The 13,260-nt window shown below is 41.1% G+C and overlaps 1 protein-coding gene across 2 annotated transcripts in view; it reads left to right on the plus strand.

Annotated features, from left to right (window-relative positions):
* Positions 1–13,260, plus strand: part of LRCH1 (leucine rich repeats and calponin homology domain containing 1) — a 215,353-nt gene that overhangs the window by 97,914 nt on the left and 104,179 nt on the right. For both annotated transcript variants that reach the window (XM_052649958.1, XM_052649957.1), the window contains exon 2: positions 12,319–12,463. In XM_052649958.1, the coding sequence (XP_052505918.1) occupies positions 12,319–12,463 (145 nt within the window). The remainder of the gene's footprint in view (positions 1–12,318; positions 12,464–13,260) is intronic.

Raw genomic sequence — 13,260 nt, forward strand, 5'->3', positions numbered from 1 at the left:
AAATTGTCTGTTGCCCTCTCTTAAAACTATAGGCTTCCTCGGAAACTTCAAGTTTTTATTTTATCCAAAAGATAACAAAGCTGAATTTAAAATTCCCCCAAACACTGTGTCTGTTTTCAAAGAAAGACATGAAAATGAAATAATAATATAAGGCTTCTCTGAACATTTTTGTACACATAAAATGTCGTTAGTGATTAAAAAGAACAGTATTTCTATTATGTATAAGCAGGTTAGTGTGGATTTTCAAATGGACTGGTACATAAGATTGGCTTTCTTATAGAATATTACATTTAAATATTATACTAACTTTAGGTTTTCCGAATCATATCTACTTAAAAACATCACTGGTGATATCTTTAAGGTTTTTCCTGTCAAAAATAAAGTCTGTGGTAATGATTCCTTCTTTGACCTTATAAGCATATGGTGAAACCGGCTCACGACTTGTGGATAGCTTTTAAAATTTTGCCGCATTTGAGATTAATCACCATTGATATAATTGACACTATATGATATAAACTTTGAATTCTGTATGATTTCTGTTTCAAAGTGATGGCTATTACCCACACTCTACTTGACGTTTAACACAAGTATTTGGGGAACTTGAATAATGGATTATCTGGCTAGTGGACCGGTACTTTAGAATTAATAAAAGGAAAAATTCATTTCTTTATGTTAGAACTCTTTAAAAATGTACTAAATTTTTTTTTTTTTTTGCCATTTAGAAAGTCTCTTGGAAGGTCAATAATTTTATCTTTGATAAAGATCTTACATGGTCTCATGCCTGAGATTATTTATAGCACTGTAAAAAAATGATATTTCGTTTGCCTCTAAAAGGGTTCCTTTTAATGAGAGACCAAATCAATAATATATGTGAAAGGGCTGTTTAACTATAAAAACATTCCATCCTCTCTACTTTTGGTGGGGGTAATGTTAACTTTCTTAATGTTTTTATTTGCTATTTTTGAAGTTTACAGTAAAATAATCTGGGACTTCCCTGGCAGTCCAGTGGTTAAGACTGTGGGCTTCCAATGCAGGGGGCACAGGTTTGATCCCTGGTCGAGGAACTAAGATCCCACATGCTGTGTTGCATGGCCAAGAAAATATTAAATAATAATATCATCATCATCTAATTATTGATGATTGTGGTCATCTGACATTCACGACTGAGCACACACACACACAGACTCTTTCACAGTATATTTGATTTGTAAAGCTAACAAGTGTACAAATTCTGGAAAAAATTTATGATGAGGTCATTTTTTTTATAAAGGGCTTTCTTTCCACCAAATGACATTTCTTTTATGGTTGAGGGTTTTCATATTTATGTAATCAAGTCACAACAGTGCATTGTTTCGTTCTTGGTAGTAAACCTGGAATGATTGTAAGCTCCGGCCAGGCTGAGGCTGTGGAGTTCAGGGCTCTCTGTCCCTCCCTGCTCCCTGCTCTGTCCACAGCAAGACCACTCCTGTCCTTTAACTCCAGTATAATCATGTGAGTTTGATCCGTTAGGGCCCTTGGGACTCACTTTCTTTGCATTCCCCACGTTACTCATCTTGCAGCACTTGTCAGATCCCTTAATCACTAATAACTTTTCCTGCAATTACCGTGTGGCAGAGACTATCCATGAACTGGCTGGTGAGTGCTTGTCATCAGCTGCTCAGCTTTCGTCCAGCAGCAATCATGTGCTTTACTGAAGGGCCCCTTGAGCTCTAGAACCTCCCAGAGGAAGCTCCAGAGATTCTGTTCTCCCTCTTGCCATTCCAGAGAACCCAAGGTCTGCTCACAGCACCTGAGCAACTGCCCTGAGTCTGACCTGCCAGAGGACTGGCCCACACTCTCTCCTGTTCCCCGGAGCCCCTTGCTGTGTCTCCCTTGGGCTCCTCTGCACCCTGGGGGACCCCATTCCTGGGAAAGTCTGTGACTGTGTCTCTCCTCATGTCTGCCTAGAATTTAACCTTTCTGCTCTGCGAGATTATTCAAGTCAAAGCCATGCCCTGATTTCTTTCTTTTCTCAACTGTCATCTGTTGAGTTCCAGGCACTGCTATTCACTCTTCTTTCCAACATTTACGAGGTCCAAGTGTATCCAGCATGTACAGTGGTTGGCATTGTGATGAGTGAGGGTATCTGTCTATGTGGATCAATGGATGGAGCTAGAGAACACTGTTAGGTGAGGTGACTGCTGAGTTAGTGGTACTTGGTCATCAGTCCCTGGGTTGGGAAAGTTCCCCTGGAGGAGGACTTGGCAACCCACTCCAGTATTCTTGTCTGGAGTCCCAGGCCAGAGAAGCCTGGCGGACTGTAGTCCCTGGGGTCCCAGAGTTGGACACGATTGAGCAGCCACACACGCCCAGTCATAGAGCTGCCTAATAGCATTTATAGTGTAGACGTGCTGTCTGTCCTTGTGAGATTTCCCAGAGCTGTCCCTTTTACTTCTGCTTCCCACATGATAGGGTTAGTAATTTCTGTTACTCTGGGAAATTTCAGGTTCCAGGATAATGTTTGTATTTTATGATCATTTTAAAAAACATTCATTTTTAAAAATTGTAATAAAATAGCAACATGTCACATGAAATTTACCCTGTTAACCATGTTTAATTGTCCAGTTCAGTGGCACTGAGTACATCCACGTTGGTGTGTGCCATCGCCCATCATCCATCCACAGAGCTCTTTTCACCTCGCAAAACTGAAACTCTCTCCCCACTACACAATTCTGCCTTTCCCCAGCTTTTGGCAACTATTGTTCTAATTTCTGTCTCTATGAGTTTGACTCCTTTAGGAACCTTGTGTAAATGGAGTCATACAGTATTTGTCTTCTGGTGACTGGCTTATTTCACTTAGCATAATCTCAAGGATGACCCATGTGGTAGCGTGTGGCAAACTTTCCTCCCTTTTTAAAGTTGAATACTGTTCCATTGTATGTGTAGACCGCATTTTGCTTTTCCATTCATCCCTTGGTGAAGATTTGAATTAATTCTACCTTTTAACTATTGCAGTAATGCTACTTAAAGCATTCATGTTTCATAAGAAAATTAGTATTTTCCCTTTAAATTGGTATTTTTCATTTTAAAGATGAGCTGTTTTTATTATGTCTCAGAGCCAAATTTCTCTTAAAGGAAGTGGGAAATGATTCATTAGCTAAACAGAATCACTAGGGAATGGGTCATTTCACAGAAGCTGTAACCATTTAAGATGTTTTGTTTTGAGCAAATTTACATGAAAACATTAAAAAAAAAATAGATACTGCCCTGCTCTCTTGAACATTTTAAATTTAAGTTAGTTTAATTTTTGAATGTGTTAACTAGTCCTAGATTATTCAACATTGAGAGTATTATTTTGGTGCTAAAACTACATTGTGCTATAATATTTAGAAGGGTTTTGACCATTACATTTAGAATTTTTAAATTTAAAATACTGAAATTTTAAAATGTGTATGTATATTTTACTCTTAGTTAATTTTTTTTGTTGTTGTTGTTGTTAGAAGCACACTTTCTTATGACCGCTTTTCTTTGTAGAATCTATTTGTTGCTTCTAAAACGCAGTGGTGCTAAACAGGCAATAATATCATCTGCTAGAATTATGTTGAAGAGGAAACAGCCTCTGAGTGAGCCTTTTAGAGATTAAGTAAAATGATTATACTTTGGGACAGGAACCCCTTCCCCCACCAATTCTATCTATGGTGGTCTTTTACAATTTTATTTCCTAATTTTTTTGGCAATGCTTTGGATAGGAGAGGTACCATAAAGAAATCAATTTTTGCTATCAACATTTCAACAGTGCATCTGTTCTATAAAAGGCTGTGCGTGTGTGCTAAGTCACTTCAGTCGTGTCTGACTCTTTGCGACCCCATGGACTATAGCCCACCAGGCTCCTCTGTCCGTGGGGATTCTCCAGGCAAAAATACTGGAGTGGGTTGCCATGCCCTCCTCCAGGGGATCTTTCCCACCCAGGGGTCAAACATCTCTTACGTCTTCCTCACTGGCAGCTGGGTTCTTTACCACTAGCACCGCTTGGGAAACCCTCATTCTGTGGGCTTAAATAGGTATCTACTGTTAATAAATTCACCAGACTGAGTCTGGATCTGTCATATTTTTTTTGGCATTTACCAAAACTAGCTTCTATTTCTTATTTCCTTCTTCTGCTTGGGAAGGGTAATGTTCAAACTAACTTACAAATTTTTCACTCATAATGCACCATGGTTTTTGTCTATTGTTTCATCTCTGATTTATTGTTATGAAGCATTTGTACATATGGTGTACTTCTTGTGCTTGTCGGCTAGATTTTAAACTCCTTCCCAGCCCAGGCCATTTTTCCTTGCTAGAAACACTGTATTCGGAACCAGGCATTAGCTAACATAATGACAGAGACTGTTCTTAGAGACCCTCCCTCTGTGTGGATGCTGCTGTAAGGATTTGTGTGTATCATCTCATTTAGTCCTTCCAGTAACTCAGCGAAGCCAGTACTGGTACTATCCTCATGTTACAGGTGAAGAAACTGAGGCATAGAGAAATTAAGTAATCATTTCCAAGTGCACACACTAAGTAGTGGAATCAGGGTTTGAGCTCAAGCTGTCTGAGCGAAGAATCTCCTTTCCTACTACCTTCAATGAATATTTATTAAACTCTTAATGTATAGCAGTGAACAATGCAAAGATCCCAGCCTTCACAGAACTTATATTCTGGTTGAGGAAGAGAGAAAATGAACAACCAAAATACATGAATAAATGGTACCCTATGTTAGAAGGCTATCCAAGCACTAAGACAGGAAAGAAAATGTAGAACAGAGGAAGGGGAGGTAAGACAGACAGGTTGACATTTTAAGTAGATAATCAGGGAAAACTTCATGGTTCATACAGAGGAACTGTTGAACAATTCTCTAGTGTTTGACAAGATGATTTTTTTTTTTATTGATCTCTTAGAGATGTAGCTTGAGATCTTGACTGACTCACTCAAAACTTTGATGACTCCGTTTATTAGTTCTGCCTGTTTAACCCTGGAAGCGACGTGGTTTTGTCTCCAGAGTCAGGATGAGGCAGCCCCTGGGCTCGCTCCACTTCCTGGGGCAAGTCTCTTACCAGAACACTCCCAAGTGTACAGGTGTCTGGGGAATGGGCTCTGGGTGCTGAATCGTGGGGCCGGGTGTCATGTCTGTCCTGGAGTGGGGAGGAAGGGGTGGTTAGACCCCTGGGACATTGTGCAGCAGTTCTTTAGAGAAGGATATCGCTGAGATTCTTCTAGAGAGACCCCTGCCTGCCTAGGGGAGAATGGATACGGATTGTCCAGACAGGGCACATGGCCCCAGACCACCTTCCATCCAAGCATTGTCTCTGAATTGTGGACCCAGCAAGGGACCGAGCACAGGGCGAAGGGGGCCTGGTCCAGAGGTCCCTTCAGTGTTAGGAAGACAGTGGGGCCCGTATGCTTGTCTGTGGGTCAGGGGGTTAGATTTATGTTTGAAGGACACATACTTCACCCAGTTACTAAGGCATAATGGAAGGTGCTAATACGCTAAAATTAAACTTCTATTTCCTGTTCCTTTTGCTCAGTTTGTCAGTCGTGCCCTACTCTTTGCGACCCCCATGGATTGTAACCCTCCAGGCTCCTCTGCCCGTGGAATTTTCCAGGCAAGAATTCTGGAGTGGGTTGCCCATTCCCTTCTCCAGGGGATCTTCCCAACCCAGGGATCAAACTCGTGTCTCTTGCGGCTCCTGCGTTGGCAGGCAGGTTCTTTACCACTAGCGCCACCTGGGAAGCCGTGATCACATATTTACTCTCAGCTTAAAAGATGGATCGTTTGGTTTTTCTGGAACTGGGCATGATTGGATTCCAACAGGCCTTTCCTTCAGACCAGAAAGCGCGGACGTTGCAAATGAGGTTCCCAGCTGTCCTGGTCTGTCAGCTTTCTGCTCGTGGCTGTGGTGGCTGATAGATAACTCAGGATGTTGTTGTTGGAGGGGTGCGGCCGGTGGTGGTGGGGTCATCCAGCCCCTCCCAAGGCACCACTTTCCTTTTTTATACAAAAACAACACCGTGCCTCCGAGGGTGCCGACTGCACACCAGATTCCATTGACTGTTTTCCTATGCTCCTCTGCTTATTTTTATTCATTTGGCTACTTTATTTTAGGGCTTCGCAGAGCTTGTTTTGGCCAGGGTGAAACTTATTGTTTTATTTCTGGCTGCCCTGCTCTCATGTGAACGCTTCAATTAAGAAGCGGACGCGGGGAGGACGTGGTTCTGGGGTTCCGGTTTGCTGCCCGGCTGTTTGCCCAGAGCTGCAGTCGACCCCGCTCCCCAGGGCAAGCCGAGGCCTCTGGGCAGGTTTCCAGCAAGGACGGACTGAATCCAGCTCGGGATGGGCAACCAGGCCTTGATACACAGGCTCATCTCACTGGAGAAGATATTAGGACCTGGTCAAAGATCACTTGCTTCTAGTCCAGAGCTTTGATATCATTTCGTGGCTCCTCTCCAGGTATCAGAAATGGATTTTTTTTTTTAAAGAAGAAAATGGATCTGTTATTATTATTATTTTTAAAATTAGAGATACCCCACAAGAACAACTGACCTTCCCTAGCTGCAGTTCTACGAGGCTGAATCAATGATGTTTGAAAACAGGGCTTTGGTGTCCTGCCTACTGGTTTAGTTCTTGCCTATGCCACTTATTAGCTCTGTGTCCCGAGGCAAATTACATAACCTTTCTGGGCCTCAGTATCCACACATACTGGGGAGTGATCATTGCACCTGCTTTCCTAGGTTATGGTGAAGATTCAACAAGGAAAAAAACCTAATTTTCTATGATCATAGCCAACTGATGATATGTAAAACTCCACTGCAGATCAGATTTTTGTCACTCCAATCGTATCTGGAACTAGTTGAGCTGGAATTTAGACTAAGAATCTAATCAAACTGAATTGGTGTGGTTTTCTTTCCCAAGGCTGTTGTCTAAATCAAACTCTTCCCAGACCCAACCACTTGCCCCTAGAAGAGCGCCACCTGTTGGTGGGTCTTGGTTTAGATAGGAAGCTGAGAGGGTGAATCACCTGCGTTTCCCTTGGGATTATGGTTGTTCAGTCGTTCAGTCATGTCTGACTCTTCGTGACCCCATGGACTGCAGCACGCCAGGCTTCCCTGTCCTTCACCATCTCCTGGAGCTTGCTCAAACTCATGTCCATCAAGTCAGTGATGCCATCCAACCATCTCCTCTCTCATCCCCTTCTGCCTTCAGTCTTTCCCAGAGTCAGGGTCTTTTCTAATGAGTCGGCTCTTGCATCAAGTGGCCAAAGTATTGGAGCTTCAGCTTCAGCATCAGTCCTTCCAGTGAATACTCAGGGTTGATTTCCTTTAGGATTGACTGTTTGATCTCCTTGCAGTCCAAGGGACTGTCAAGAGTCTTCTCCAACTCCACAGTTCAAAAGCATCAGTTCTTTGGTGCTCAGCTTTCTTTATGGTCCAGCTCTCACATCCATATGTGACTACTGGAAAAACCATAGCTTTGACTAGACGGACTTTTGTTGGCAAAATAATGTCTCTGCTTTTTATTACGCTGTCTAGGTTTTTCATAGCTTTTCTTCCAAGGAGCAAGCGTCTTTTAATTTAATGGCTGCAGTCATCATCTGCAGTGATTTTGGAGCCCAAGAAAACAAAGTCTGAAAATAAAGGGATAGTGGGGATCAACTAGCCATCCAGGGATGACTGAATCACACCCCGATACTTCTGGCCATGGACCTCAGGCTTCAGGATTTTTAAAAACCTTCTTTCTAAGTGATCCCAGTATACTAACGTGGTTGAGATATACTAGGAAGATATTTTATTTAGGAAAAGATTTCATAAGTGGCTTCATTCATAGCTCCATGTATTTATTACAGAATTAGAGCAGCACACAGGAAAAATAAACACAAATTCTTCATCCCTGTTTATCTCGAGTTTAAGAACTGACATATTCTGTCATTCAGAAGTTACTGGACTTTTCACAGCCCCTGATTCATTTGCCCAAGCTGGATTGGGTTGTATTTCAAAATAAAGATACAAATTGCATTCTTAACTCTTGCCTGTTATCTGTGAACTCTTATTCTTCCCGTCTGTCTGTAATTATTACTACAACTGCCTGGCTCCTGCTTCGTTTCTCTCTGCCTCCAGCAAGGATCTGCCCTCTAAGAGTCCCAGTTAGAGACACTCATGTCTGTGCGGGCACTCTGAACTCTCTGCTCATGACTTTCATTACAGCTAAATCCTGGATTTCTTTCTCTTCTTCCTTCTTGTGTGTTCTGTTTTTGTTTGTTTGTTTTTGGTTCTTTGTTTTGTTTTTATTTTTTATTTTTATTTTTTTTATATTCAACAACCTTTAATGGAAAAGAATCTGAATAAGAATATATACACACACAGTTCAGTTCAGTTCAGTTGCTCAGTCGTGTCCAACTCTTTGCGACCCCATGAATCACAGCACGCCAGGCGTTCCTGTCCATCACCACCTCCCGGAATTCACTCAGACTCACGTCCATTGAGTCGGTAATGCCATCCAGCCATCTCATCCTCTGTCGTCCCCTTCTCCTCCTGCCCCCAATCCCTCCCAGCATCAGAGTCTTTTCCAATGAGTCAACTCTTCGCATGAGGTGGCCAAAGTACTGGAGTTTCAGCTTTAGCATCATTCCTTCCGAAGAAATCCCAGGGCTGATCTCCTTCAGAATAGACACACAAATACAAACATTCATTATTCATTTTTTGGCTGTGGTGAGTCTTCGCTGCTGCATGTGGGCTTTCTGTAGTTGCAGCAAGTGGGGGCTATTCTCCAGTTGCACTGCACGGGTTTCCCACCACGGGGGCTTCTCTTGTTGCAGAGCGCGGGCTCTAGGCACATGGCTTCAGCGGTTGTAGCAAGTGGGCTCAGTGTTTTCCGGGAGGGAAAGGGGCAGGGCACAACCTTTGAAAGAATGACACAGCCTGGCAGTAATGAGGCAGCATCTCCTTTTCTTAGCCAGTATGGTGTCAGAGAAAACCATCGCCATGGAAATCCCTGGGGCGGGCTACGGAGGGGCGTGGTCAGAAGCGCTGTGCTGCTGCTGCTGCTGCTGCTGCTAAGTCGCTTCGGTCGTGTCCGACTCTGTGTGACCCCATAGACGGCAGCCCGCTAGGCTCCCCCGTCCCTGGGATTCTCCAGGCAAGAACACTGGAGTGGGTTGCCATTTCCTTCTCCACTTTGTTTTGTTTTTAAAGAGGGATCCAACCATATTTTATTTCTTTGTTTTCAGATGACAGGAAAATTTTTGAACAAATTTTGTGAGACATTTTTCCTCATTGTTTATAATTGGGTTATCCACTCTGGATTATCAAAGTCAAAATGTCTTAATCCAGGCTGACTTTCCTAGCCTTTCTGGGCATCTTTGCCATGGTGAGTTAGTGGATGTCCAAGGGTACAAAATAATGTCTGCAGGAGCCTCAGTAAATCATAGGAAAGCAAACCTGTTCCTTTTTTTTTTTTTTTTTGATACCCTCTTTCTTCCAATAAGAAAGTTAGTTGAGAATTAGATGATATTCAGACCCAAGTAGGAAAAAATAAGTGACGTATTTGAAAACTCATTCTAACTCTTCAGTGAAACAGAGTGCTTATGTAAGATTAGGATAACTGGCAGTTTAAGCCAGTTTCTCCTTAGCAAGTTTCCTGTAACCACTTCCAGAGTTTAGTCCATCAGGTGCCGTTGTTTTTAGTACTTTCTTTTTTGAATGTAATGTTTCTGACTTTCTTGTCCTCTGGGTTTTTACACAGGACCTGTTGACTTGATTTTTATTGTATTTTGGACAAATGAAAATGCAGTGAAGATTTAATCGCCATATCTTCCTAATAATCTAGCTGTGGGCTACATGATCTGGCCATTACTCCAAGGAGCAAGGGTGGGCTCTTGTGGGGAACTTGGTCAGCCTTGGAGTTAGATATACTTAGCTGTGAATGTGGTTACTGATTTCTGTGGCTTTGGGCAAGTCACAGAAGCTTTCTGAGCCTAGTTTACTTATCTGTAGGTTGGTGGTGCTCCTTCCATTTGTTTAAATGAGTTACTAGATGCAAAGCTCCAGATACGGTGTCTGGCTCAGTGGGAGTGCTCAAGGGGCGATAACAAATACCCACCTGGCTTTTGCCTCTTCATTTCTATCTTTTTTTTTTAAAGCCCAGTAGGAACCTTTTACCTTATGGTTGAGGGTTTGCCTCCTTTTATCTATCAAATTATAAACTTTAAAAAAAAGTAGTCCTCTGTGTTTTTCTCTTCTACAGAAACCATGTACTTAGTAAATGTTGATGAATCCGTCAATAATTTATCATCTGAATAGTGAATCGAAACAAACAGGAAAGGAAAACTTGTGATTTTTCTGTATTTCAGTTTTGTTTTAATTTAACCTAGGCAACTGTTTCTCTATAGGGATTGAAAGAGTCTAAGCTCCATGTAGGTTTTGTTATTTCCTCCCTTTGTACGCAGAGACTGGAACCCAAACCCAGGATGATAAGGGTGTGTTACATAGGTAAATTCTCACTAACTCATTGGACATGGAGGTCTGTTCATTTGGTCTGTTCATTGCAGGCTGGGCATTCATGTGCCCACTGTTAACACCTTATACCTTTATTTATAATCAATAATACTCTCAAAAGAAAAAACTGGAAAAATCCAAAATAGCTCAGTTAAAGGATTGGGGTGATCCTGTAGGCCAGATCCTGGACAGCTAATGGTTTTGCATGTGACTTTCCTATTGAAACTCTCAGAGACCTTAAAGATGTTTATTGTAATGTGACTCATAGGAGAAGGGAAAGAAAGACGTTAAGAGGAGAGATGATCCTATACCACTGCATGTTTCACTCTTTATTTGATGACGTGTTTAAATAATTTAGAAAATACTTACATTTCTAGGATGAATCCCATTTGATCCTAGTATGTTAATCTTTTTAGCTAAGTGTTTAATTCTGTTGATTCATTTTAAATTTAGATTCACACATGTATTTAGAAAGGAGATTCATATATAGTTTCCTTGTTGTGTACTTTTTTGTTAGATGATGATATCAGTATCATCTGTTACTATTTAAATAAGAATTTGAAAACTTTCCTTCCGATCACATGGTTTGAAATGGTTTAAATATGATCAGAATTGTCCCTTAAAATTTTCCCAGAATTCTTCCTCTGAAGGCATCTAACCTGCTTTTATTTATTTATGTGTTTATCTATTGGAAGGTCAGTTGGGGAGGTAGGTTTTTGATTTGTGTTTCATTAGTATGCACAACAGGTAGTGTGACTCCTTAAGTAAATCTGAAATATTATTTACTGAACATCTTCAGCTCATACTGATGAAGTCCTGCCTAACTGAGGGCAAGGTGATTTGTTACTGTTGAGTCACTGTTTTCCAGAGTGGCAGCTCTTGTTTGTATTCAGTGCTTTATGGCGTTTTACAGTCATGCACACCATTCCTAGATTTGGACGCTAAGGACTATTGCATATTTTTATTGTTGAGATGGTGATGCTGTCAGTTGTATGCTTATATTACTGTGTAGACTGTTATTGCTCTTTATTTTAAACTTTCTTTATTTATTCATTTGTTTGTTTGGCTTCATGGACTCTTAGTTCAGCATGTGAGCTCTCAGTTGCGGCTTGTGGGATCTCGGTCCCTGACCAGGGATGGAACCCGGGCCCCCGGCGTTGGGAGTGCACGGTCTTAGCTAGTGGGCCACCAGAGAAGTCCCCGTTGCTACTGTCTTCGGCACACTTGGCCAAGGGGGCCAGTTTTACCGCAGATCATACAGCAGACACGGTATCCATCCTTAACAGACAACAGGGTTGTCTAATACATTGCAGGTATTTAGTAATTCTGGTGAATGAAATACTTGCTTAGTATCTACTATGTGTTTGTTTGGGAAAGGATTAAAAGACAAGGTCTGAGAGACAATATGTTATGAATGCAAAATTGAATTAAATATTTGAAATATTAAGGCAAACGTGTGTATTCAGATATATTAAAGGATTCGATTTACATACTCATCTGGGGGAGAAACCATTTTCAGATGGAGAAAAAAGTAAATATTGATTCAGTTACCCTGTACCTGGCCTGAATTTACAAACTGATATAGACAGCTAGAACTTTCAGTAGTATTTTTGTTTTTCCGTATGAATGGGGCTATAATGCTAGGAAATGGGAATCACAACTCTGTAGGAACAGTGGTACAAAAAATAATGCTGATCTGAATTTAGATTATAATATTTATTTTAAAATGTGTTAAAGGTATTGATAGTTGATAAGATTGTATTGGATTATGTTGAAGATTTATTGACAAAATATTCTTTCCTTTTCTCTTAGATTTATCTAAAAACAGACTGGTTGAAGTTCCGATGGAATTGTGCCATTTTGTATCACTGGAAATTCTTAATCTGTACCATAATTGTATCAGAGTCATTCCGGAGGCCATCATTAATCTACAGATGCTGACTTACTTAAATTTAAGGTAGGTTGACACCTTTTAGGTAACCAAATTTAATTAAAGAAGAAAAAAGATCACTTGCATTTCTGTCAATTTTTTTCTCTCTGATCGTTTGTGATCACCCTTTGAAATAAATCACATGAAGATTATTGAAGAAATATCTTTTAGAATACGTTTGTAGTGCCGTTAATATTGTTTTTGGTGCTCGACTTCTCAATGTCAATAGGGCAAGATGTTTTGGCTTCTTAAGATAATTGATACAGCATGATTTATACTTTTTGTCTGTTTGATACTTGGAAGGTTGTTGGTCTGTTTTCTTCAGATATTGACGTAGATTTTGGAGGAGGAAGGCTGAAGGAAGTGAGAAAGGATTGATGGTTGAGGCAAATTAGGGCCTTCCTGGTTCTGGAGGTAATTGGAACCATTGGATTTGCTACCCAGAGGTGACTGAACCTGTTCACCTTAGGTCACTAGAGAAGGTTGAGGAGGAACATTGAGCCACTCTTGCAAGATCTGACTTTGCTGTCTTTAGCCCATTAAATTAGGTCAGTGTTTGCTGAGTCTGGATCAGTGGTCTGTACCGACTCTCTGATTAAGCACAACACAATGTAACCTATTCATGTACTGAGTAGCCCTGAAGTTACAAAAACTAAGAGTTTTAAGGCCTAGCTTTTAGACTTCCACTGCTGTGACTGTCAGCTTTTCTGGCCTGATTTTGACTCCTTGATACTCAAATCCTGGCTCACATCTGGATATCAGGAGAGGGGGAGCTGTTTTATCAAGTCTGTCCCTACTATTAAAACAAAGTTGCAGAGTTCAAG

Source organism: Budorcas taxicolor, chromosome 12 (genome assembly GCF_023091745.1).
Source record: "Budorcas taxicolor isolate Tak-1 chromosome 12, Takin1.1, whole genome shotgun sequence".
Classification (NCBI taxonomy): domain Eukaryota; kingdom Metazoa; phylum Chordata; class Mammalia; order Artiodactyla; family Bovidae; genus Budorcas; species Budorcas taxicolor.